Raw genomic sequence first — 24,433 nt, forward strand, 5'->3', positions numbered from 1 at the left:
CACTGACAGTGTGGTTGTGTGTGTGGTTGTGTGTGTGTGTGTGTGTGTGTGTGTGGTGCGTGTGGTGGTGTGTGTGTTGTTGTCTGTGTGTGTGGTTGTGTTTGTGTGTGGTTGTGTGTGTGGTTGTGTGTGGTTGTGTGTGTGTGTGGCTATGTGTGTGTGTGTGGCTGTGTGTGTGTGGCTGTGTGTATGTGGCTGTGTGTATGTGGCTGTGTGTATGTGGCTGTGTGTATGTGTGTGTTTGGTTGTGGCTGTGTGTGTGTGTGTGTGTGGCTGTGTGTGTGTGTGTGTGTGGTTGTGTGTGTGTGGTTGTGTGTGTGTGGCTGTGTGTGTGTGCCTGTGTGTGTGTGGCTGTGCGTGTGTTGCTGTGTGTGTGTGGCTGTGTGTTTCTCTACGCACTCATTAAACACAACCCAAAACATTGCTGCAGCCTGGACAGCCCACAAGCACTTGCATTTGCAAATACCACCAACATAGCAGTGCTTGGAAGCTATGTTGTCCTGCCTTCCTAACTATTATGGAAGTAAAAACATACGAGCCGAACACATAAAAGATTCACTGACAGAAGAGCAGCAGTTGGGATTACCATTGTAAAGCTATGCTAATTACTATTCAGGGATATGTCATCTGATAACATATTCCTATAATACCTATAGCCAATAACCATCACTACCATGAAGAACAACTTTACAAGCCAAGCTGAGATCATGTGACTTTGTCCTGTAACCTCTGCACATGCCCCTTTCTGAGATATGCTTAGAACACATCCACAAAAGAAGTGATCGAGAGTGACTGGTGCACTGATGGGAGGTCTTCGCACCATGCTTTAGCCACTGACAGCACATGCTCCCGCTTTAAGCATGTGTAATCATCTTTAAAGTTGTTGTCAGTGAGCGTCCAAAAAGAAAGAATCAGACCCTGAGATCCCCTCAAAATACAGAGAAGGAGCAATCAGAAGTTTTCATGTTCAATAAATTCTAAAAGGAAGACTCTGAACTAATCCAAGCCACTGCCCCCTTTCGAATGGAATAAATGGTAGGACCCCATGGTTGACCACACCAAAAACTGATGGGAGATCAACCATCACCATGAGACAGGCAACTCCATACTCCTATCCAGTATGTATTGTGGATATCTAGAAGACAACACAGAATCATGATTTGAGCAAAAAATATTTTGGAAACTGCTAACATGGGCTGAGAGTATTGCCTCAATTATCTTTTTATGCAAAAGTAGGGTTGCTTTGCCTCTTTGTTTGGTCAGTGAAGAAATCATTCAACCTCCCACGAATTAACAACTGCCCAGGGAAATCCTAAGTCTTACATAAGCTGAACACAAGCGCAACAAATGGACAACGAGACAAGTAACTGGAAAACTGAAGCATGATTAAAGGAAAATCAGAAAAGAGTTCAATCAAGCAGAGTGGTTTGTGCTTAACAGTACTGAGAGACAAAAATCATAGATGCAGGCTCCTCATTTTCATGCCTCTCATTGATCCCTGCCACGGCTCCCCACTCATGCAAGAGCCCAACTTAAGACTGCATGCATTACTCTTAATATACTCCATAACTCCACCCACTTCCACCTGGATCAAAAACTGAAAATCTGTGGCACTCAACCAGTATCAGGGAATACCCGAGTTCCTCCTGTTCGAACTACTGACTTTTAAGGCAAGAACACTATGTGAGACAGGCAATATCTAGTGGTGGGACAAAGCTTTGGAACTCTCTCCCACCAACCCTTAGCACATTCTCTTGTTTACTCACATTTAAAAGAGAACTTGAAATCCTCCTATTTGAAAGTCCTTTTGATTAAAGTGGGGCTTGTTACTCGCTGCTCCAATGTTGAGTTGACTTGCCTTTCCAGTTACGAAATATGTGCTCTCGCCGCACTTGTGGTTACTTACTGCTGATTTACTATGATGGTTTAGTAACTACTTCTTGTCCTGTAACATACCTGATGCATGAACTGTTTGTTTCTTGTTTTGCTGGTCCTAATTGGTTGCTTTTATGATCTTTTTAACCGGAACTCACTACATGCTCTATTGTAAAGTGCTCTAATGCCTTTGGGACAAGACTGTGCTATAAAAATAAAAACTGTAATAAAAAAATAAAAAAAATAAACATTTGTGAGACTTCCTCCTATGTCCGTGTGTTCATGTAAAATGGTGGAACTCCCCAGCTTATATACCCCTGGTTAAGGAACTGAAAGAGCAAGACAATCATAATCCAACACTGCCGTGGAGAGACCCCCAACACCAACTAATACTTGTTTAAGGGGAAAAGTAACAATGCTTGCTCATTCGTAAACAATAACACATTCACCACCTCAAAAACACAAACCACTACTATTGCTTTGTGCTGCAGCATTCCTTTCAATTACAGAAAAAAAAATTCAATCCAATTTATACATGAACGCCTCTTCACTGACAACAAATGTGTTCTTGCGTAACGTGACTGGTGCTCATGTAAAGCGCTCCAATACCTTCGGGTCGAGTTTGCGCTATATAAATCTGCAAAAATAAAAACTAACAAAGCTAGAGAGGAAGGGAAGTAAGTGGTAGGTCAGCAAAGTCGACCGGTGCTCTGCCTACAAACAAACAGCGTGAGTGCCCAACAACCCTAGAGACAACAAGTAGTGGGGGAGCCGTCCAGGACTACAGAGATACAGCTACCTTCTGTGGAGAAACGCAAATGCTTCACTAGTGGTCGGATGTCATGGGTAATGGAGAAGTCAAGATTTGGGATATTAAAAGGAGTCTGGAGAAGTGTCATCTGATAGTAGGTGTGATGGCGAAGTCAGGGTTTGTAATGTTGAGAGGTGTGGAGGTGTCAGCGGTGGTTCAGAGTGTCAGCTGGTGTTTGGACAGTGGGGGCAGCTCTCAGGCGTTAGCTGTCAGTGGGGGCTCACTGAATGCGACGACCCGAGGCTCTGCTGGTCAGATTGCGGTGTATGCCCTTGGATGGGCGCCTGTGTCACTGCGTGCAGAGAGCAAGGGGCACATGAAGGTTTTGGCCGGGGGTGAGGAACAAGCAGCAGGTGCTGTTGTAGCCGCCGCATTGCATTCTGTGTATAAATAGCCCCCGTGCAGAACTGCCCTCTCAGTACTCACCGGTATGTAGCGTGGAACGTGCAGCACAGGCAGACAGTGAGAGGTGGTGGAGGCCAGGGGCACCTGGTGGTAGGGACCGCCCTCGGACCCTCCCCGGGGTGGAGTTCTGAACGGATCTTCCCCACCTAACTGGTTGTAATGGTTGGAGGGGCGGGCGTAGGATGTATACAATGGGCTGCGCTCTGACCATTGCAGTGCCCTGTGCCGTGGAGGCGCAGGGGGTGTGTGGCGTGGTGGGCTGGGTGTCCCTGGGATGAGAATTATTATTATTATTTATTTATTTCTTATTTTATTTATTTAGTGCATTTTTTGGCGTGGGGTAAGTAAAATTGTCAGGGAGGCGTGTTCTTTCGGCCAGAGGGAGAGGGCTGTGTTGTTGTATTGTGAAGAGCTCTGACACCTTTGGGTAAAGTCCGCGCTATATAAAATCGCATAAATAAATAAAGAAATAAATAAATTTATAGGGGAGGACGTATCTTCAAATATACCGTATCCAATTAGGGGGCGCTTGAAGCGCTGCCTCGCGCTGCCGTCCCGGTGCGGCACATCAGGTGCGGGAGATGTAGCCAGGCAAAGGCTGCTGAGGAAGAGAGCAGTCATCGGCGCACGGCGGAGACGCCGTCGGTGTGAGCGTGCGCGCGAACTAATCCGCGCATGGCCAGCTCTTGTCGCTCCCTCTCCCATTCACAATGCTGGGCGCGTGGCCAGCTCTTGTCTCCCTTTGTCGGCTGAAACGATTGCTATAGTTCTCTGTCGAGAACGCGCTTCGCGCGTCTCTAAGCCGAGACCTAAAAACCATAGAACTTCACAGGGACCTTATAGTTAGATTCAGATTTTACACATACAAAACCATAGAAATTCAGCAGTTATTGTTATAGTTATCTCAAGTAACTATAACATGCATCCACGTCATGCATTGCTAATTACCCCACATATTACATCACTCATGACATCTTCCATGTCATCATTAATAATATCACTGCAGCGTTTGCAGTAAAATTATTGATGAGACAACTGTGCATGGTGGGGGCGCGAATTACAGATACCTGAGATCACGAGTAATAGTTACTTGAGATAACTATAGCTACTGAATTTCTATGGCTTTGTGTGTGTAAAATCTGAATCTAACTATAATGTCCCTGTAACCTTTGTTCTTTCAGTGCATATCTATCTGTCTATCTATCTATCTATCTATCTATCTATCTATCTATCTATCTATCTATCTATCTATCTATCTATCTATCTATCTATCTACCGATAAATATACCTACTGGCGGTCACCAGTAGCTAGTTATAGTTAGGACCTAGTTACCATAGGAAAATCTCAACATACTATTCCCAATAACTTTGGCGGTGATTGACAAATCTTCACAAAATTTTCAAAACTCGTGAGGCGCTCCGGTCCGCTCCTATCTTGAAAGTTTCAGGGTGATTCGGCAAGCGGGGGCCGAGAAAAAAGGGGGTCCTAAAACGTGTTTTCTCCATGTTAATTCCCACAGGAAACTTTAGACAAGGCTACAGCCTGAACTGCTGAACGGAATCACACCAAATTTGTCAAAAAGGCAGCCCTTGGTTCAGAAGGAACTCTTTTTGTTAAATGGTGTAAATCCGTTCAGTAGTTCCTGAGAAATTTGAAAAAGAATAAATATCGATATCTGGGCGGAGCCTAACCACACATGTCATTGTGAGATCTGATTGGCTGCCAGCACTTCATCCTGGAATTTCTGGCAGCCATCTTGGGACCAATATACATGACAGTACCCCATTGAAATGCATTGTAGTGAATCGAAGATTTTGAGGGTTACCAAAAGGAGAACTATAAAGGGTGATAACAGACTTTAGTTACATTAGAATTCATTTGTTGATGGTACCATACTAATTTCAGGAATCGTGGTGTGTTCTAAGGTGATTTTACCCTGTGAAAAACTTTCTGCTGGGATATTATGAATCATGTTTGAGAGAAAACTATTTTCACATGCTTGTCCCATAGACTTTTGGAAGATGTTCCAGAAGCTAAAATGAGAGCTTATTTTCTGTAAATCCACATTATCTTTCTCAGTCATGTGAGAATGAAGTCTGACATTCTCAGTAAAACATGTACATCCAACAAGGGCAGAGACTGTCAGTTGATTCCTTTGTGTTCTACTGCAGATTCCCAGAGTTTTCTAAAGAACAACTAGAGAGCTAACAGTCTTACTTATGACAAAATGATGGCACACCTGAAGCCATCTTGATTGGAATAAACTGGTAACACTTAAAACATTTAATTTAAAAAGGAACACAATTAGGGGTTCATTTTGCCAATGAAATTATGGTTAGTGCTGCAGAAAGAAAATTTAGGGCATGTTTTAAGTGAGATTTCAAATTTTGTTCTATTTCATTAGAAAATTCTGACATGCAGACTGAAACAATCACTTTCAATACCAGCAGTAGACTTCCAGTTAACTCCCTGGTGAGCAGTAGCTTTACTACAGTGATCTAATGAACAACTAGAGTGATAACATTCTGAATTTATGGCAAATGTGTGACACATCAGAATGCTTTCTTGATGGAATCAAAGTAATTAACTGAAAGCATTTCCTACTGAGGAGACGGCAGTAAATGAGGAAATTAGGAAACATCATAACAAATAAGTCTCTTAAGTTGGCCACCAGAGAAAAAAGAGCTCAAATTGAGCACAACTATCACCCAGATGTAGCCCACATATAGCCCAATGACAGCAGTGTGCAAAACACTTTTTATTTTTAGTTTTTCTGCAGTTTTATATAGTGTAGACTGGTCAGGTATTGGAGCTTCTTACTTGGACCCCTTATTGCGTATTTTGCACAAAGTACATGAGATTGATCTTGCGAAACATTGAACTTTAGGATTCTGTTAACCTGAAGTTGCTCTGAACCGGGCTTTGTAACACCCATTTTTAAATACTTTTTTAAATTAATAATCACTGTATTTTATTAGGAAAGAGAATTTACAGTTTTTATGTACACTTTTATGATCTATGTTTCTAAATCTAAATCAGATCGAATAAAGTTAATGAATTCTATGGCAGGATGGAGGTGAGGATTATTCATATCTTTCCTCACTTTAATTGCATAGCAGTTCAAAGAAAACGTAACACAACAATCATTAAACAAAAGACTACACAACCCATGAACCATTAGGGGGGTAGTCTCCAAGGCAACTATAGTCCAATCATATCACAGTCCATCATGGAGAAGCGTGGCTCAATGGTTAGAGCGGGAGACCCTGATGCAGAGGTCTGGCCCGGGACCAGGGTTCAATTCCCGCCTCGGCGGCTCTTGGACTCAATTTCCCTGGACCTGATAATTCTCGCCTCGGTGCCTAGTCTAATCATGGGTCCCACTCTGTGACTCTGGGCAATAGCTTGCTTAATCTCCACAATGGCCCCAGCAGCGCTGTGGATGCATGGCTTCACCTTGGGAGTGCCCAAGAGTGGACATTTCACAGGAAAGCCAGGATGGGTTCCACAGCGGTATGAATACAGCGCTACGAGGCCTCCGGGTAGAAGTGTGCTATATAAATACTGTACATTTACATTTACATTTACATCATATATAATATCGTGACGTCCCTTCTGCTTCCTCTTTCTTCACTGCTTGTCAGTAAAGTGGATTCCTTACATTCTTGGCTTAATCTGACGTTGTTGCTGTTTGTATAGCGGTTTCTTGTGCACGTTATTAGCATTATTGCCTTGGTATTGTTTCATATTCTCTGTGCAGCAGGCTCTTGCCCGAGCGTGTTCTCCCCCTCGCAGATTCTCCCGCTGTGCGCTCTGCGCGCAGTGAGATCCTGCCAGGCGCGTCTGGTCCGAGCGAGGCAGCTCCGTCGAGCGCTCCCACTGGTCTTTACGCGTGTTTGGGAATCTGGTCACTCCTTTAGTGTCCGCTTGATTCCCGACCAACCCTTGCCTAATTTTGACACCTCTACGTGGTGATTTCCCCACACGGCCACGTTAGTGACCAGCGCCACCTGGTGGTGGTAATTGGTATTGCACCTCAGTCTATTCCTATAACAGCTTCGGGGAAAGTCCAGCTGTTGGAGCACTGGCAAGGGGGCTGCCTTAGGATTTTAAGGGCATTTGTTCTGTGCTCACACCCACTGCTATCATGTCTTCTCCAGAAGACCATTATTACTCCTCCTACCAGGATGTGGAGGAGGAATGGCCCCCCAACTTCTCCCTCCAGCAGTTGACCAAGCCCTCTCTCTGGCTATTTCTAGGGCACTGACTCCTCTTAGTGATCAGGTTGATAAGCTGGAGAAAAGCAGCCCTGGGGTGTTCAGTGACCCAGATCTGGTAGTGGCAGGTCCCAGTAGATCCCAGATGGGGAATAAAAGGGCCATTAAGCATGACGCGGGGCACTTGAAAGGATTTGATAAACTTACGGAGACCTTCGTCAAGAGTGTGCGAACGCTAAAACATGCACCCTGCCAGGAGGAGGAGGAGCCCGGAGAAAATTGCGACGCTGTCACCACTATTGTAGACCCCAATGGGGGGTTTCCCTAAGAGGGAGAGGGTGTATCGGGGGACGATTTCTCCTCCGATGAGGATAAGGACTCGGGCGTCCCTGGCACCCAGAGTCCCACTCCTCTCAGTCCCCGGTTGGGGACAGGGTCTACTTGGACATGTTCGAGCCTACCCAAATTTACCATCCTAGGCCAGCGGAGTGGACCCCTGATGCCAAAGTGACAGAATATGTGGTGGGGAAAATCCATCAACCTCTTGAAAGGGAGGTCAGGAATAGGATGTGGGGAGAATGCCCCAGGCCCTCACTGAGGGGGGAAGGTGGCACACATGCTTTAAATTGATGAGAAACTATGTACCTTTTTCTCCAAGTATATGAGGGATCCCAAGAAAGGAATTGATAGGTCTTGGACGTGGTATGGTTCTTGACCCAAATTATTCAATTGGCGGAGCGTTCAAAAGAGTCAGGATCCCCTTTGTCCACGGACATTGTGGCTGGTTAGGCGCGCTACCCTAAAAGATTGTAGTATGAGCTTCTAACACATAATATTGACAGGAACATTGTACATTAATTTCTAAAACATACTTTTTCGCATACAGTTACAGTGACAGTGGTATGGAATATAATAACCATTCAGCTGCAGAGCAGTACAGGTGATATCTACAAAAAGCATCACTTGAACTCCACTATATTTTGTCTAAACAATGTTCTGCCCTACCACATTTGTGCATTTGTGCATTTGTGCACTCAGTACTCATACAGCTAGGTTTAGTTTTTTGATTTCTTCTAAACAATATTCTTTGTTAAGGCACATTTGCAACAAATGCAGACACCGTCAGCAATTGTTTCACTTGCCATTTTCAAAGGCATTCACTCACATTGTATTCTGTCTTTACAGCTTGAGAATTGTTTTTTACCAGAGGCCCGATAATAAATAAATGACTATTCGTACCAAACATCTGTCATCTCACACAAAATTCTCCGCATCTCTTTAATGTTTCCCTTTGATATCGCGCATGAAGTAAGCTTTCATGAAGGAAATGCTGACTAGATGCTCTTTCAAAGTTGGCATCAAGATTAACGATTTACAATGAGCTGGAGCAACACAGGGGAGCAGGAAAAGTTGTGTTGTGTTAACTGGAGAGAGCTGAACTGCGTGGTATCTACAAAATGTGGTGCAGTTCTGCTCTCTTCCTGCGATGGTGCATTTTCAGCAGCCAAGCACCAATGCAGGCCCCTTTATGCCATAGTGCAATGTTGTCTGCATAGCAGTTAGCCTTCCTGCACAAAACCTATGCTCTAACCCCTTCGATGCTGATGACGGCTCCCGGCCGTCATGAGTCACAGTGGGCGTGTGCTGATGACGGCCGGGAGCCGTCATGACCACGCACGCGATCGGAATGCTCAGCACTGCGGCGGAATTCGCGCGGCAGTGATGAGGCTAAGGGAATTTTCTGTGTGTGTATGTGTGTGCTGCAGAAAATAAATACACACGCAAAGTAGGAAAAACTCAGAGAAAACAAATATTTTTCCTCTGTGCCGGCGTCAGGGAGACGCAGGATACCTACAGTTCTTTATAGACATTACTTTGTGGCAAAATCTATAAGAGGATGCTGGCTACACCCATGCACCACCCATGGAATGCCCCCTTCATTCAAAGTAGCACAAGGCAGCACATTATGCTTTTGGTAGAAACCAAGGCAATGTGCGTTGATTAGCATAAACCAACCTGGATTTTGAGTCCAGTCTGCATCAAAAAGTAGTGCAATCCTGATGCAAAACATTTGTAAATCTAGGCCTAAATACCAACCTGGATTTTGTGTCAGGTCTGTCTTAAAAAAGGAACACAAACCAATGCAAAATCGCTGTAAATCTGGGCCTTACTCTCTTCCTGTGATGGTTTCAAAATAAAACGCCTGTGACAATTTACGTGAGGCCATCACTTTCATAATATGTCACTCACTGAGATCTCAATATCTAACATAAAAAAGCTTTTCTTGTGAAGCATCATTTTTTTACACTTATTTTCTACCACATGTCATAGAGGCATAGCACGCACCCGCCTGCCATTTAAATGCTGCAAAACAGGAAGGGGCAGATCTACAAGGAAGTGCTGCAGCGTGCACCGCAAACCCTTTGGCTGCGCCACGCTGCGGCACTTCCGAAGCACAGGGATGCAACATCTTTACAACAATATGTCGCATTTCTGTACTTCCCCCTGCGCTGGGGCACAAACTGCAGCTATGCGCTGGCGCAGGCATCCTTGCACTATGGTGCAAGGATGCCTGTGTTGTGGGGAGACTGTTTTTGTGCAGGAAGGAGCACATCCTGCACAAAAACAATCACTACAGGCATTTCCCTCTTTCAATGCATGCTGTAGAATGCAACAAGCATTGGAAGAGGAAAAATTGAGGAGAAATGAAAACATTTCTCCTTGTTGCGCCTTGGTACGCCACCTCTAGGGTGGCGTAGCATTCAGACGCATCTCCAGATTTACGATTTCTCGTAAATCTGGAGATGGGTTTTGTTCCATGGGTGTTGCGTGGGACCACCCACAGCAACACCCATGGTGCTGCGTGTGAAGGGGCCTTATTTACAAAGAGAGGAAAAGTCACGCAGGGTGGCTTTTCCTGTCCTTGTAAATATGGAGTAGCCCCCTGCGCTACCAGTATGTCACGAAAAGTGACCTACCGGTGGCACAGGGGGCTTTAAAAATCTGCCCCAAAATGTCTATCTAAAAGTTGACTTCAGTGCCAGCCCTGTTTTGAAAGGAAAAAAGAATTCGTTAGGCGAAAAAGTCCTTCTCTGCAATCACAGATAATCACCCCTCCCCCCAGACGTCTTGAGGCCAGTCCTTGATGGACAGTCTGTCACTATTAGCCTCACAGGGCCAAGAAATGAACACCGTACTCAATGCCAGGAGGCGAGGAGAAGAGCTTGTCAGGGCTCCTAGACTTGACTATGCCCAGTAGTATGCCATTGGTATTGTTTGTTGCAAGTCATATTGCGAACACCTCATGAGGACAATCTCAAGAGTTGCTAGCAGTGAAACTCTATAGACAGGATGCAGGGCTGCAGTGGAAGGACATTTGTGGCAGCCTTTTTGGCTTGGTACTTAGGGGAACTGCTGGCCTTCTGTGTTGTTTGCAGGCACGTATATGGATTTTGGTGAATCATTACATTTTCATTCCAAGATTGCCGTCGTATTCAGGACAAGTAAAGGACAGCATACTGTATGTGAATGAACAAAGTGCCTACTGGAGCGGCCATAAATCCTGTTTCAGACCAGATGTAACATTCTCAAACTTTGTCATTCTGGGCAGTCCATCAATGTTTCTGTCAGTTTTTGTTTGCACCTCTCGAGTGTCTCCCTGCTGCTACTGTCCAGCTCCAAAGCACACCAGGGGTGTGTCACTGTTGGCTGTCTGTCCACAGACCAGCCCTACAATATCAACTTCAGAGGTGGCTTAGAATACCAGTGCCCCGGCAGGTGGTGTCTGGGCCCCCTTTTTGCATGGACAGCTTCATTGGGCATTGTGTGTTAGAGGGTTTTCTTTGGTTGCCTAAACGGGCATTTTGGATCCATTGACCATTGGTAAATCTTAAAGGCCTGAAGAACGCAGACTAGTAGAGTAATAATCAGCTATCTCCACCTTGTATTGTTTCAGAGTAATTCATTGTAGGCGCCAGTGATTGCAATTTAACTATTTAAATATTGTTCAGTGCAGATGGCGATATCGATATATTTACCAAGCTTGTCATGGGTGTCATCAGTCTTGCCCATTCATCTGGAACTGTGGATCAAGTTGTACTATTTTTTGTTTTTACAAGGTGCCCCGGCAGGATTGTTTGATTGGTTTGCGCACAGATTTATACGTGTGGTCCTTGTAGACCTGACATATTGGCTTTGGCAGCTCTTGTTTCATGAATAAGGGCCTTGTTAACTACATTTTGATGTACAGCAGTGCAGCAAACCTTCCTGTCTACAAGATATGGCGCATTGCTGTCCTTCTCCCCTGCACCGGCACACAAACATCAACCATGCTCCAATGCAGACACCCTTGCGTCATGTTGCAAGCATGCTTGCGTTGCGGGGATGATTGCTTTTGTGCAAGAATTGACACCATCCGGCACAAAAAACAACCCTTGATGCATTTTCCTCTTTCTATGCAGTATGCAGGAAAGAACAAGGAAAAATAAACATATTTCTCCTAGTTGCACCGCTCTTACACTTCCCCTGAGAAGACGTAGGATTCTGATGCATTCCCAGCTTTACAAAATACTGTAAATCTGGGAGTGTCAGGTTCCATGGATGCTGCATGGGAACACCCACAGCAACACACATGGAACGCCCTTTTCACACAGTTTAATGCTTAAAAGGGGCCCATATTCACAAGCCTATGAAAAGTCATGCAGTTAGATATTGCTCTACGGGTGTGTCAAAGAAAGTGACTCACTGCCAGTGCAATGGGCTTGCAAATGAGGCCCTTAGTAACTACACAAATTAAGTGAATACATTGTGGAAGGAGGTTAGATGTGGTAACCGCATCGATGCTAGGAGATTTACAGCCGTGTGCTGGGCTTTACAAAAACCCATTATTCATGACGAGCTGGGCTCGTCATGAGCGTGTGAGCAGGCTACTGCATGACGAGCCCAGCTCGTCATGAGCGTCGAAGGGGTTAAATAGCAGGAGGGTGTCGGGATTCCAATCCTTCCTGTACAGGAAGCTGGCACCATTACCAGTTATTCTAGATGGGGGCTGCTTGAACTTCTGCACATATGCTAAGATGGCGTGAACACTGCAACAAGGCATCTATGTGCTGCTCACTGCAAGTGAAGCTGAGAGCTGCTCAAGGAGCCCTTAGGCTGCTGCTTAAGAACAATCCACAGAGCAAGGGCATTACCAGTCAACAGGGAAGAAGCAGTATCAATCTCCATAGAAACATCAGTACCAATCTACAGGTAAAGGGCAGTAACTTGCCCTTTAAGCCTGTACAGGTATTGAGAACTTTTAATAATGTAATGCAACCAAAGCAATCAAAAACAGATGAGAGCTCAAGGATGAGCAGGCAGGTGTCACCTTTAGCCAGTATCTGGTGGATATCATCCAGAATTCTTTTTGTAGCTTTTGCAAGGATACATACAGCCTTTGGAGAATCCACATTGCCATGTAGCAATCAACTTTTAATTCTTGATGAATTGTGTGAGTTGGTCAGTGACAGATTTATCCATGACTTTCCCCAGCCAGCAGTAGCGGCTCATACAGGTGAGAGCGGGGTGGGGGGAGGTGGAAGTGGACAGATGACTGGATAAGTAATAGTAAATACATAAATAAATAAATGTACTTAGGTTGCGCTCGCCGCATTGCTACATCGCCGATGCGGCCAGCGCAAAGTAAGTGGTTTAATTCATTTCTTTATTTTATATTACTTTTCCGGTCGTCAGTCCACTTCCACCACTCCCACCCCGCCAACCATTCTTACCTGTGTGAGCCGCCACTTCCAGCCAGGGTAGTCTGAATCTGAATTGGTAACAAACAACCATGTTTTCTTTCTCAATGGACTGTGTGAGTTGATATCTGACACATTCTTTATTGACTTTCCCCATCCAAGGTGGCTATGTAACTGGTTTGTAGTTTGTGAGATAACTGGAATCTGCCTGGGCTTTTTGAGACATGATAAGATTTGGCTGGATTGTAGTGCATCAGGTAAGACTAATCCTTGCATTATGAGGTTGATAATGTGACACTAGATTTTACAAAAGGACTGTCAATGGCTGTTGATTATTCTGACTAGCAATGGATCATAACAAAAGATGGGTTTTTGTGTCTTGAATATGTTAACATTCTGCTCCTCAGACATTTGTTATGGTCTAATGAAAGCACAGGTACTTCTGCTGCAGGGAAATAGAGGTTTGCAAGTGCTCCCTGAGTTTAGCACACATGGAGATAATGAAATATTGGGGCTTTTGCGAGGCATGTACAGGTGTGGCTTAAGTTTAATTTGACAAATTGCAATTACTACTTGGATTTGTTTGGTGAATTTTGTATTTTCATTTGCAGGAAAATGGTGTTTGTATTGTATTTTTAACTAGTATTTTCCTAGCAATTTTCAAATGCCATTAATGTTTTGGGGATCATAACTTTCGTCATCCTTTACTTTTCATTGGTGACATCTAGCGGGGTGTTCTGTGAGAGTCTGGAGTGTCGGATATGAAGGGCATTATGTGAAACTTGGGCCTTTTCTTTATTCACCAAACCAACACCATGAATTCCAAGAAAGGTGCCAGGTGTCTCCTTGTTAGGTGTCATTTTCCAAGATGGTGTCTGTCTATACAATGTTATCCAAGATAGATTCCCAATCCAAAATGAGGTAGATTCTGTTCCTGTGCTGTCAGGCCCTGTTTGAGTCATATATAAGGGGCATTTCCAAGTGATGGACAAGTTGCAACATTCATTCACCTTTTTAGATCAAGCCTAGAGTCAGCACGCATGTGCTGCTCTGGTAGTCTTTTTGTAGTGGGTATGTAATATAAGCTTAGCCCACTGTCCGCCCATATTTGTCATTGGCTTATGTCAATGTCCTTCGTAAATGCTGGCGCCTGATTTATAAAGAGGCTTGTTAGTCCCTCCTTAGTACTGCCTTGTTGTCCTTTGTAACCTCCCATCAGGACTGGACCATTTACGTGTGACCTTTAAATATTGCCTGCATTAGCCCTTCCGGAGAACTCTTTGCCTAATTAAATTTATAGAGCACTGGTGGGACGCCAGCATTAGCAATGACGGCCATTAAAAAAAAAATTATTGGTATTTGCAGCGTGCTTCATGGGCGTCAGCTTAACTTTTAAATATCACCCCCCCCGCACGGACCTCACACGAAGCGTGTCCTGTGCTAATCAAGGAAATCTCCGGATGCTTCCTCCATTGTTCCCCCTCTATCCCCCATCCACGCCCTTTGTGTAGGTTTTGTTTTTTAAATTTAATTTACATATGCAGTGTCCATTTCATGGTGTTTGCATTGTTGTTTACCGTATTGGGGCAGCCCTCACACTCTGTAGCACACGCACGGCGCTGACTCTTCTCCGGTTTCAGCCAGTGCTCCTTCAGCTGCCCAACACCCGCCTTCACTGCTTTCATATCGAGGGGGAGGAGTAAGAGGAAGGATCAGTGAGCCTCCCAGAGGGGGGGTCACAATCTGATTAAACAAGAAACTAAACACTGAAGACTTTTGCATGCATAGCAGGTATTTTTTTTATTTATATAGAGTTAATTAACTTTGTTCAAAATATTTTGTTACTTTGAGCCTGTTTCACATGCTAAATATGCCCCCTTCCACAGACGCTGCAGGAAGCATGCGCTGTGTTAATGAGGGAAATCTTCTTGGATGCATCTTTCATTGCCCCTCCCCCAAGTGCCCTTTGTGTTGCTTGCGTTTTTTAAGAGACACAGTGTCAACTTCATGGTTCCTTAATATACCAGAGTTGGAAGTGACTCTATTCACTTCTAAATTTATTTTTAGTCTCATAACTAAAAAACAATAAAAGCGTGTTTATTGTAAACCCTTTGGAGCTTGCCGCTTGTGAAGGATTCTGCCGAGAAGCATGCAGCGACAATATTTTGGAAAAGCGACCCCCTCTCAGGGCTGTGGTTTGTAACTGCGTTCCACTTAATGGTTTTCTTCTTGTTAAAGCATTGCACGCCGCGCTTGTAAAGATAACCTGAGCCCTCCAAATGGCATGCAGAATTTCCACTCTCCGATGCGGCTGCCTACCGAATACAAGCTTTTTTAATGCAGTGGTCTTGCATTTGCGAGAGTTTGAGCTATTGGCATTGTAAATGACAATGCCTTTTATTTATGTGTTGTTTTTCAAAACTAATAAATAAAAGGCATTGCCATTTACAATGCCAATACCTTAACCGCATGCGTGCGGCTCATTTTCCCGCTGTATGCTAACTTTTTCAAAAAAACGCGGTTCATGACGAGCTCAGCTCGTCATGAGTGTACGAGAGGTGTACCTCATGACGAGCTGAGCTCGTCATCAGCATCGAAGGGGTTAAACTCTTGCAAATGCGAGACCTATTGCATTGCAAATGCTTATTTACATTGCATTCTTCCCCCTTGTTACTATCACCCCGAGTTTTGCTTCTAGTAGTTTGAACTTCTCCTGTAGTCTGCTCTGGGATATTTTGCCTGGCTCCTTGATCTTCACTGATGTCAGGGGGAGTCTGGTACTTTGCTAATCACTTCAGTATTAATCCTCATCTTCAATTAGGATCTACAAGTTGGCAAGGAGTTTTTTTTTACCCTTTTTTGTTTATTTTTCCTTGATGGAACCTCTTAAGGACACACGTAACACGTTCGTGTCATGTCTATTATTCTGTGCAGGGTAGTAGTGTGGCTATGAAGAGTCACCCTTTCCTCAAACGATCAAGACGTGGGCTCCATAAACCTTTCAACATCTTCTCCTTAACAACAAGGAGCATCAGGGAGCAGTTACTTAGAGACAAGGAGGTAAAGTATTGGGAGCAGATGCTTATGATGCAGAGACACAGGAAGACTACTATTTGTTGAAGAAGGAGTCAAAGGCGAACGTTCATCATTAAATTCCTCCGCCACACATGTGCAAATATCCTGATTTAGACAGACTGAAGACATTATTTGGTGCTCTCATTTTTTCTTTAGTACCTCATTAAAGCTGCACACAATTTCACAACACACACACAAATGCACATGTGCGCGCACACAGAAACATACACACATACCCACCTTTGTTTGGTCAAGGACTAGCCTAGGACCCCATCATTTAAAGTTCCCCAGTTTACAACTTTATCCAATATTGCTGCAGATCAACAGCAGGAAGCCAAGCTTCCTGTGGGTACTCACCCCTTGAGAGGGATGAGACAAAAGTTTGGCTAGTAGGAGCAAATTTCAAAGCATCCAAAAATAAATCTCTGAGGCAAAATAAGAAGCGATTTAAAAAAAAACTAATCAATACAAGCTATGAAACAGACAGAACCCGAACCTTAGTGTATTTTGTGAAGCACTCTGCACTTCTTGTGCTGTAGACTGATCATACATATTTTTAAACATATAACCCAGAGTCTCAACAGAAAAAGACATAGACCATTATCATGAACATCGTGCACCTGAGGCAAACAATCATTATATTCTCGTAGGAGGACCTAACAACTCCATAAAATGTGCACCCACTGATAAAACATGTTAAATGGTCCTCTGCAGTAATCACAACAAAGGTTTTGTGCAGGAAGCAACGATTAGGTGTATAAATGATAGAAACGAGGTACCACACGTGCAAACCAAAGCACACAAATCCATTTTTCCAGACGTTGTTCATGATACAGCTGCTTGCATTAATATTAGAGTAAGATTGTAGCATATTTGAAACATATTTCATAAATAATCAGTGGATGGCACAGTTACCTTATGAAATTTTCAGATAAAATCCAAAGTCACTGCAGGCATATTTTTAGTCACTAAATCCACTCTCCCTAAACGTCTTTCATAAATTATGAAAAGATGGCACAATTAACCTAGGGGATATTCAGATAAAGGCAGAATCACCATACGCATATATTACATCACTACAGGTTGCCTCTGTAACAGCATATAGTGGATAGAAGTCTAAGGCAAATGTCTTGGTGTGAATATTCAGCCAGGGGGGTATTGTTACTGTTTTCTGAATTCTACTTATTAGAGTGAGGCCAAAAAACGATCCAAGTCTCTAAGCCACCAATGGTTCTCCTGTTTGAGTCCACTTTAATGACTACATGTTTCAAAATGTATCTCATAAATATAGCTCTAGCTTTTGACGCTTTGTCTGTGGAGAACTAGGGCTCAGACATTGTGGAGATATTGGAATACAGTGAAACCGGGGAATAGCCATTACAACGGGGTTTTTACCACGGATTGCTATTACATCGCATGTGTTACAACACATGCGATGTTACAACGCGCGATAAAAAACACGCATACCATTACATCGCATGCGCTTTTACAACGCATGCGATGTAATGGCTATCCACGTCGTTGTGAGGAAACGGAGGCTGTTTCCTCACAACGACATGAACATCTGACGACGCAGGAAGCAGGAACCGGGAGCAGAGACGGCGAGGCTGGAACCACGAGGAAAGAGGTAAGGTTGATTGTGCTTGGGGTGGGGGTAGTGGTTTAGGGTAGGGTAGTGTAGTAGTGTTTTAGGGTTTAGAGTAGTGTAGGGGTGGGGTGGGAGTAGTGTGGGTAGTGTTGTAGTGTAGTAGTGTTTTAGGGTTTAGGGTAGTGTAGGGGTGGGAGTAGTGTGGGTAGTGTTGTAGTGTAGTAGTGTTTTAGGGTTTAGGGTAGTGTAGCGGTGGGATTAGTGTGGGTAGTGTTGTAGTGTAGTAGTGTTTTAGGGTAGTGTACGGGTGGGAGTAGTGTGGGTAGTGTTGTAGTGTAGTAGTGTTTTAGTTTTTAAGGTAGTGTAGGAGTGGGAGTAGTGTGGGTAGTGTTGTAGTGTAGTAGTGTTTTAGAGTTTAGGGTAGTGTAGGGGTGGGAGTAGTGTGGGTAGTGTTGTAGTGTCGTAGTGTTTTAGCGTTTAGGGTAGTGTCAGGGTGGGAGTAGTGTGCTGTGTAGGTGTAGGGGTAGGGTTGTCATTTACCTTGCAAACTTTAACCACAAGTATAGCTTTACCATGCATGCCTTTGCGTTGTAATGGCATGCGTGGTAAAGGCATATGCGTGGTAAAAGTATGCGATGTAATGGCATGTCGTTGTCATTGACATCATGTAGTAATACCCGCGTTGTAATGGCATGCGTGGTATTAGTATGTGATGTAATGACATACATCCAGTGAAAGTAGTCTTGGGTAGAAGAACTGATCTATAATTGACAAGAGCTTTGCCATGGCCTGTAGTTGCAACACAGACTTAAAACTTCCTACAGTCTTTTTAAAATTAGTATCACAGTCAAAAGAATCATTCTTGTATATTTACAATCACATCGAAGAAAGAAAATCATATTACGACAAGGAGAGAATATCGGATCCTGAAAATTGCATGAAGACATCTTTACATGGCGCTGAAATCCAGTATTTATTTTCAATGATGCCCATTGTGTCTAAATTTAGCATTTAACGCCTTAACTGCGCCCGCGATTTTGCAGAAGTGCGGCACTTCCGCTAAACGGGCAGGGCCGTGTCGGCCATTGGCCGACGGCAGCACTGGGGAGGTAGTGCAGGCACGGAACGGGTTAAGTGAATACAGATGTAAATATTTTGGTTTTATATAACACTTATGTTATAAATAAAAGTAGCGTAGTCCGTGTAGTTCCTTGTAGTTTCTTTATCCATGTAAGATGGTAAATTAGGTATAAGAAGGAGAAACCCCACCAATCTGCTGCACTTCATGCTTCTAACCAATCCCAGTTCTGGACAGTAAAGGAACAGGGAGACAGTACCATATAACAATTTTACAGTATCAAATAAACTGACGAAGAAGGGATTGGAGCACCAATCTCCAGACCACGGAGTGAACACCTCCTTGGTGACATCAAACACCATGGATGGTCTGCCTATAGATCACCTTCCCGTTCACATGTACCTTTTCGAACTGTTGATTTGGCTGCAAAAGGGCAGCCCATATGTTTTAGCATGTAATAATTTAATCCTGCAGATTGAATTCTATGTTAGACGATATTTAGTAGAAGAAATCAGTGAGTCATCACCCAAAACTGTTACCTGATATAAATCGTAAAACAGGTCAAAGAAAACCCTAAGTGTAAAAAAGAACACATTTCTAATAAAGATTTTTTAGATCCAAGTGGCAGTGTCATGTGTAAGATTTTACTAACGTGGCTTGATTGTCCTACGCACATCTGCTATTTCCCTGTATTAGATTCTTCAATCAAGCCTTGCTACTGCCTGGAAATTCTCAAACGTTACAAGCATATTATATCCTCAGAACAGGCTATAACTTCAAAAGATATCATGACCATTACCAACAAGCACTCTTATGAGGCAATGTTTACAAACCAACCCAAAATGTAATGAAGTGTGTAAAAAAAGAGAAAGATTCTATCTACATTTACCTACTCTGATCCCAGTTGGCTGCAAAGATCAAGAGGATCTTCCTGCCGTAATGGTCTCGCTTTTCCAGCACCCCAGGGAATCCATCCATTAATGCACGCTTTATCCCAGGATCGTCTGGCTTGAAGTTTTTGAACATGTCCAGGTTCAGCTGGCGGTACTGGAAGTACTGAGCCAGTAACCTGAAGGCTTCCATTTGGTTGAATTTCCTGGCTCGGAGAAACCTCAATAAAAAGGCATCATCTGTACGTAGAAACCCAATGTCAGGTCTAGTGATAATCATGTCTTTGACCTGCTGGATATCCTGGTGCAATGTTTCTGTGTTCTCATTGAGTTCCAGGCGAGCCTTTTCAATAGTTTCTGGGCAAAGCCCAGCTTGTAAGTGTGTCATCTTTACACACTGCTGCTTTCCAAACCAAAAACCTTTGATGACCCAGCAGGAAAAATACTGATCCCATCCAGCTTACGGTCTGCAGAGAATGCGATCCATGAAAATCTATCCCAATAGGATTTTTTGTTAAAAACAATGAAAAGAGAAGAACAATTTACATCCTTGGCAGAAAGAGGAGAACACTGTCTCCTCTGGAAGAAAACCCTCTGCGATTTGATGTAGATTGAATCCCTACAAAAGCAAGAAAAACAAAATTAGTTTTAATCTCAAAATAAAGTACAACACATATAATGGCTTCAACAAAACTGATAGGCTGTATACATGCTTAATTCCCACTTTGATCAGATGCTGCAGGGAAGTAAATAAGCTAAAATCATTAAGGCACACACTGCTTGTGACAATGAGCTCCTCTCCTACAATATTGCTTTCCTTTAATACCTTTTGGCAAGTACAAGTGTATCATCCTGTATCATCCTTCAATGTGGATTACATGAGAACTGTCACCTAAAGGCTTCAGATCATTATACAACTTCATTCAAAACATCATACATTCCCCTAGAAAGTTACCTCAGAGGTAAACTAGAAGTCATTGAACTCTTGGGGACACATTTACTAAAAGTGCTTGCAAAAATTTTTAATTCACCTCTTTGAGAAGAAGTACAGTTAGTTCAGCAAATTACAGTGAATCAGCTATTCCTATCATTGGGCCAGATGTACAACCTTTTTTAGCTTTAGCAAATGGGAAATCGGCCCCTTTGCCAGTGGTAGAAAGAGTTGTGATATGTACAGACCCTATTTTGCATGTCAGTAACCTATTACCGACTCGCAATACATGGTTTGCGAGTGGCTATTAGGAAGAAAGGGGGTGCCAAGGCAGTCCCTTCCTAAAAGCTAGTTGCACTGGTATGAATGATTGCTTTGAGACTCCTGCCCCTTTATGATTGCATGCAAGATTTTTTTTAAGAGCCGGCAGTTTGAAAAAGGGCTGCATTTGAAAAAAATGTTGCATTATTTAAAAAGCAAACACAGATATAGTGGTCTGCCATCCACATATGTGAGATTCCAAAGGGGTTGCAAATACAACCTACCTCATTAATAGTAATGAGGTAGGTCTTCAGCCAACCCATTAGGAATCGCAAACAGTTTCTGAGGCTCTGTTGTACATTATATTTTGCGACTTGCAAAGTGCAAGTCGCAAAATGTCGCAATTTGCGACTCACAACATGGAACTGTGGTACATCTGGCCCGAAGTTCTAAAGACCAATTTGCTTCCCAACAATATCTGTCCTGATGATGACCTTGATAATATCAGGATCGAAATTTTGTTGACATTATAACAACAGACTGGGGATGGGCTCATTGAGTGGGGAATATAACAACATGATTGCTAATAGCATACATGCACTAATTGAATTTCCATTTGGTAGTCAGTTGTTAGGCTGCATGTTCACACGTATTTACATTTATTTGTTATTCTCTGTTTGACCACTTGCGACACTGAATGCTTTTTAGTTAACTTAGTGATTACGTAATTTTGCTTGTTGGTTGGCTTTGTGAAGGATTAGAACCACATTAATTGAAAACAGCCAAATTTACTTTGCTTACAAATACAATATATTTGGGATAAATTAGACCATAGTGAACCATTGTTGCATTGACATATGATTACCGAGGTTCCAAGTTGCATTTTGGGCTCCCCCTACACTTTTGTACCATAACCTGATATGAGAACAAACGGATGCAATGTAGCTGCCTCAGAAAAAGTAAATCGTTTTTATGTCATGCCTTTTCGGCAAAAATTCTGAATCAATTAAAATTCCTAGGTTTAAGACTATCTCTTTGGGTCCCCAAGAGACTTCGAGACTTATCTGCTAATATCTTACATTTTGATGAATTAAGTTTTAATAAGTTAGCTGTCATACAATATTTAATGGAAGATAGTACTAATGAGATGAAGGCCAGAGATCTCAAATCCTTATTATTATGACCGTGCATCCTCATCAAGAACTGTGTGTCATCCGCATATATTAAAACCTCAGACATAAGAGAGGGCAGGAGGGTCACCAACAATCTGATATAAAACATAAAATGGATATGGAAGATTTCCAACCCTCGCTGCACTTTCCGGGGTACATTTCTTGCTCCCAATTCAAAGACGTCTTTTCCAAAAGCCCGTCTGGAAAGGTCAGGAGCAAAATCAGTTGACCATTTCCAATATCCTTCCATTCCGCCCAGGATTTTTCGCATGAGTGTGATCACTGCAAACGTTAAAGTATTGGGGCCATTTCAGTCTTAAATGAAGCATACAGTGGCATTACCAAGGCGTCATAGTAGATCAAGGATGTCTTTGAGTATCATTGCAGGAAAAGGATCCTTCAGCAAGCTTAGGAAAAGGCTTCTCTGAATGAAGGCTGCATGCAAGCCACTTTCAGGCTGATAGTACCATGCTGGGTGAAGAAACAGTACTCAAATCACAATTAAATGGTTCAGACTTGATTGGGTACGGATGTGCAATGATTGTAGTGAAAAGGGAGAAGCAAGATAGATTTTCACATGGAGACACAAATGTACTGGCTAACATGTGGTTTGGAAATTCCGTGCTGATTTTGAAGAGCTCTTTGGAGGTGTTTTAGAATTCTGATCCAAGTGAAAAAAACGTAAACAGTTTTAAAAAAAAATATTTAATTGTGGTAGCTTCTCAGCTATTACATTGGTGTTCATCCCATAGAGAAATCGACTCATCGTGTAAAATCAGCAGACTGCGAACCTTGAAGTTCTTTTGAGGCTTGAAACAAGAGTGGTGATACTTTTTGATACAATTTCCTCTGCAGCTACTCTGATGGAAATGTTAAAATCAGGGAGGAGGATGGTGGGTTCCAAATAATTTCCAGGAAGTGAAGACGAAACTGAGTACACACTGCCGAGGTGCCGCGGCATCTCCGTTGAAATCGCACAGGAATTGCTTGACCAATGGGGACACGTAGGAAGCACTATTTATGCAGGATATCCTGGGCCGAGTAATTACCTCACCCTCGGCTCAGGAATACCCGGGGTACCGACGGACAGGTAGAAAAGATCATGTTTCTTTTCTTCTTCTCTCCCATGCTTTCTAGATCGGGTTAATACTATTTGAGTGGACTTTTATACTGGGTACTAGTGACACCGTATCTAATGTAATGTTTGTTTGCCCTTTGCCGGTTTTAATAGAACCAAGGTGGTGTTTTGGTTAAGGGTTTACTGGGGGATTTACTCTGAGACGATATGGGACTTTGAGGCATAAGACCAAAACTAATCCCAATGTGTCTGTTGTGATTCCTCGTAGTGAGGAAAATGAAATTTTGCCTGACCAAGATGCCCCCTACGTGTACCCTATGTTACATGTATGTGCATGTCAACCATGCATATTTCTCTTAGTGGCTTGAATCACAAGGCCTCTGCAATCATGTCCTGCATTAAGGTGCCTGTCATCAAGTTTCCCAAACGTTAAGCTAACATGAAGGCCCATGTATTTGCATTGTGCACTTTTAAATAAATATCGTAATGAACCCTTTTTGTGGTTCAGTCTGAGCCACTTTCTGAATTAGGGTTTTCATGACTCCTGACACACTGCAAGCTGCAGTTACGTATCTCTGACCTCACATACTTCTAGCTCAGCCGAAAGAGACCCAGCAAGGGTTGCCAAGATAGTATTATGAATAACTGTTATCTGCCTGCTGTACAGAGTCACATTCCTGCCCAGTGAGGAAGGTAAACAAAACCCGTCCGCGGAAGATAGGGCCTAGCCTCTCTGTCTCCATTGAAGTAAATCACAGTGCTTGCATCCATAGAAAGCTCACAGCCCCATGCAATGCACGATGAAATATATGCTTTTTCTGATTCTTAGCGATGAGCAACCTTTGCTTCAGATAATACATCCCCTGACTTAAGATATCAGTTAGTACCAGACGTGCTGGTCTCCTTGACACTAAAGATCTCTCTACTAGACTGAAAGTCAGCTCTCCTCCCAGTTACACGTCAATTGCACGTCATGCTCAAATTGCGTGCACAAGGAGGGCAAAGTTCCAGCCTGCCATGTAACTCCTCCTCTATGTAGCCACCCACCTATCACCCACCTGTGACTCATCAAGTGTACACCCTCATGCACGCCCACATGCTCTTATCTCTTTCTTTCATGCTCTGCCTGGAGCGCTCCTCCTTATGTACAAGGAAAAATGTATATATGTGTTGTTCTCTGTAAATAATGTTAGAAGACCCTTCCTGAACCTCAGTGGTGATGGAACAGATTCTCCCTTAACTCGAGTTATTGGAATAAAGCCCTTTTAACTTGGACACCACGGACTCTCTGCCTCTCATTTGATACATGCTAA

The 24,433-nt window shown here is 43.2% G+C and overlaps 1 protein-coding gene across 1 annotated transcript in view; it reads right to left on the reverse strand.

Annotated features, from left to right (window-relative positions):
* The window catches only part of CLVS1 (clavesin 1), a 534,684-nt gene that overhangs the window by 424,846 nt on the left and 85,405 nt on the right, over positions 1-24,433 (reverse strand). Inside the window, exon 2 of the mRNA XM_078685644.1 lies at positions 19,678-20,297. Within this exon, the coding sequence (XP_078541770.1) occupies positions 19,678-20,066 (389 nt within the window). The 5' untranslated portion in view covers positions 20,067-20,297. The remainder of the gene's footprint in view (positions 1-19,677; positions 20,298-24,433) is intronic.

This window comes from Lissotriton helveticus, chromosome 4_1 (genome assembly GCF_964261635.1).
Source record: "Lissotriton helveticus chromosome 4_1, aLisHel1.1, whole genome shotgun sequence".
In the NCBI taxonomy this organism is placed as follows: Eukaryota; Metazoa; Chordata; class Amphibia; order Caudata; family Salamandridae; genus Lissotriton; species Lissotriton helveticus.